This window comes from Chenopodium quinoa, unplaced genomic scaffold, assembly GCF_001683475.1.
Source record: "Chenopodium quinoa cultivar QQ74 unplaced genomic scaffold, ASM168347v1, whole genome shotgun sequence".
NCBI classification, from domain to species: Eukaryota; Viridiplantae; Streptophyta; class Magnoliopsida; order Caryophyllales; family Amaranthaceae; genus Chenopodium; species Chenopodium quinoa.
In genome coordinates this window covers 117,665-121,406 of record NW_018744062.1, presented here as the reverse complement: position 1 = coordinate 121,406, position 3,742 = coordinate 117,665, and the positions used below count along the sequence as shown (strand labels likewise).

General features: G+C 30.6%; 1 protein-coding gene across 1 annotated transcript; it reads left to right on the top strand.

Annotated features, from left to right (window-relative positions):
* Nucleotides 1-303: 303 nt before the first annotated feature.
* LOC110690635 (cationic peroxidase 1-like) lies at nt 304-3,388 on the top strand. The gene is made up of 4 exons (XM_021867483.1): nt 304-679; nt 809-991; nt 1,221-1,389; nt 2,880-3,388. The coding sequence occupies exons 1-4, from the start codon at nt 416-418 to the stop codon at nt 3,269-3,271; spliced, it is 1,008 nt and encodes a 335-aa protein (XP_021723175.1). The 5' UTR covers nt 304-415; the 3' UTR covers nt 3,272-3,388.
* Nucleotides 3,389-3,742: the final 354 nt, after the last annotated feature.

Sequence of the window (3,742 nt, the reverse complement as noted above, 5' to 3'; positions counted from 1 at the left end):
GAAGAATTCGATTATAAATATAGTAAAGATAATTATCATTACTATATTTTATAAAGAGACGACAATTATATATCAACACGGTGATGTGATTGACCAATTCGGCAAGAATTATTCTCAATCAATTGCATTAATACAGCTCATTAACTTCCTAAGAATCATTATATTACATATTTCTTGATATTGATTTCTAACCTACAATTTGATGGATTATATAAATATGAATTAAAAATTTATACGATAAGTGTTGTCGGTTTTTTTCGTGGACATGGTAACAATTGAAGAAAATTATAATTCATGGACCTCTTCTACAGTTTTCAATTTGCAATAATATAATCATAGTTTTATGAGTTCAACAAAAATCATATAAATTTGAGTTCAAAGTACCTTTATTGTTACAAGCTTTCCTAGCTAGCAAATGCTAATTACTTGTAATTTCATTCAAGTTAAGGCTATTTTAAACTACATGGCTCCATTTGCTAGTCTTTGCATGTTCTTGCTTCTCGTCTTGTCCTTCACCACCACAACTCATGCTCAAAGCGGGTTGTCTACAAACTTTTACGATTCAAGATGCCCTAATTTTAACACTATCGTTCAATCGGTCATTAGAGATGCTATTGCCAATGATCAAAGAATGGGTGCTTTGTTGCTTCGCCTTCATTTCCATGATTGCTTTGTTGGTGTAAGTACCTAGCTAGATTATACACATTGTACAATCATTTAAATTCATGTTAGCACTAATACTTCCAATAATGTGAATACTCGTTATGAAAAGAAATTGTAACATGTTGTCACTTATGTTTAAATACAGGGATGTGATGCATCAATATTAGTGGATATTCAAGGTGGTGAAAAACAATCCGTTCACAACGTTGGCTCTCTGCAAGGATTTGATGTGATAGACTCCATCAAACAACGAGTTGAGGCTACTTGTCCCGGTGTAGTATCTTGCTCAGATATTGTGGCACTTGCTGCTAAAGAGTCTGTTGTTGCGGTGAGCTACTAATTAAACACGCTCAATAAAATTGACAAAAAAATAAAAAATAAAAAATAAATAAAATTAAATAAAAGGACTATTATATTTTTTTATACCTAAAATTGCTAAAGATATAATATGAGAAACAATGTATGTAACATAATATAAATGATACATAATTGAAATTAATAATATGATCCAACTAATTATGTTAACTAATATAGTAATTGATTGTTGGAATTTATAGCTTGGAGGTCCAAGCTGGAATCTTGAATTTGGAAGAAGAGACTCAACTTCAACACCAAGTGCTGGTGCAGCTGATACTAATCTTCCCTTCGGTTCTGATAACGTCCGTAACCTCGTCTCCTTGTTCTCTCGCAAAGGTTTTTCTGTCCGAGAAATCGTTGCTCTTTCAGGTTTTTATTCTTTAACCCTGTCAATTCTCTAATGATAATTTAATTTTTTTTGGTGAAGATAGATAGTTAGATTAAACTAGCTAATACGTAACAACATTATATGAAATTAAAAAATAATATTCAACGGTCCGATTTCTTGAATTAGGTCAAATTTCAACTCTAAAACTTGATTCTAAACAGAAAATTATTATAATCATCAACGGTCTACTCTTAGAAATAGTCTTCCATTATGAATGCGTGGTTATAATATAATTAATATTAGTAGTTCTTATCCTATATATGATAATATATCGCAACATTTTGTTTCATATAAACAAAAATTGGAAACTATGTAACACTTCCTAAGTTGTCTTCTGAATGTAACAATTCTCAGATTATTTAATTTCATGCTAGTAGTGCGTTATTTTAATCATTAATACTCTGTATATTTTATTATTAATCTGTAAAAATTATAAAATTAAATAAGTATAAATTGAGACGTATCTAGCTTTTATATCTATTTTCTCGTTGTGATCAAAACTAGTAAAAGTAGAGTATGTGAATAGTATAAAAGTCAATATGTTGCATTAAAAAATGGTGATAATATATGTATTCCTTTATATATAAGAATTAAATATAAATAGAACTAAATTAAGGAATTCATGACAAAATCACGAGTATATTGATGTGATAAATGTTAATATATACTCAAAATTTCCTTTTTTAGTTTCTTAAATATAACCCTTAGGATTATGTTTAACATTTTAAAGTATAATATTCCCTCCGTTGGACCTTTTTTAGTTTATTCACTATTCATGCACTAGGTTTGACCATAATTTTTTATTAACATAATAAAAATATTTTTTATAACAAAATATGCTGTTAGATAGGTTTTAATATAAAGTTTCATAATATAATTTTAAAAATAATTTTCATTAATATTTAATTATTAAAAAAAAATTCAAATTAGCTAAGTAAATTGACATGTGTGCAATGTTTAACCGTGTCATGTATATATTATGGGACAAAGAGAGTATATAATAGTGGAATGCAATCCTATTATAAGACTTTACGTTAATTACTTTCAAATTAGGCCCTGGTTGGATTGATGTAAAAGGTTTTCATGGAAAATGAATTTTCTATTTTTTTCCATTTTCCTTTGTTTGGTTTGTTAAGGAGTGGAAAACAATTTTTCAAGGGTGGAAAATTCCATCCTTAATGATGGAAAACATTTTCCTTCCAAAAACAAGGGAAGCCACATTTTCCTCTCTCCTCCTTACCTCTTTTTTTACTTCCCTCTCATTCATCCTTACATTTCCACTCTCATTTTTTATTTTTCTTGGACTTTTCTTGTATGCAACCAAACAAAGGAAAACTAATTTGCAATTGTGTTTTTCCTTGAAAATTTGTTTTCTATGAAAACTAATTTTCCATTGAAAATGTTTTACATTAAACCAAACGGGGCCTTAATCTATGTATAGTTGGCTAACACAAATTATGTTTATGTTTAGGTGCTCACACATTAGGGCAAGCTAGGTGCCTAAGGTTCCGTGATCGAGCCTACAACGAACGAAACATTCTTCCCGCTTACGCACAATTCTTGCAAAGTATATGCCCCCGAAATGGTGGTGACAACAACCTTGGTCCATTGGATGTTCGTAGTCCGAACGCCTTTAACAATGAATACTTTGTGGGTTTAACCAATTTTGAAGGTCTACTTCACTCAGACCAAGTACTATTCACCGGTCGCGGAGGCCAAACTGATCGTGCGGTTCGACTCTATGCGAGTAATGAGGGAGCTTTCTTCAATGATTTCGCAGCTGCAATGTTGAAGATGAGTAGGCTTGGTGTTCAAACGGGCAATAGCGGAACAATCAAAAGTAACTGTAGGGCTCTACGTTAAGGACTCACTATTATTTTATCGTCAACAAGTGTGATAAAAATAATATTATTTAATATATTTAAATTGTGTACGAAAATAATAAAGAAGTTTTTATGCAAAAAATTAATTTGCTGATTAGTTTATGAAAATAAATGAGTGAAATTAAAAGTTTATTAAAATTATCGTTGATGGATGATAACAAACTTTTGATGGGTTAAGGTGTAATAATATTGATTTTTGTTTTTGTAGTTATTGAAATACATACACTACCATACCTTTGTTCTTTTATATTCTACTCGTTTCCACGGGTCTGCTGGGCCTTTCCCACAACCAAGAGACGAAGAGTCTACTCCGTACTTTACTAGTCCAAGGGCGTTCCAATCTAAATTTATATGGCGATTGGAGTACCCTCTTTGCCTTATAAAGTGATTAACTATCTTTTCTTTTTTCATTATGCGTGGGACACTTACATCTATCTTTTGGAAAGCTTAT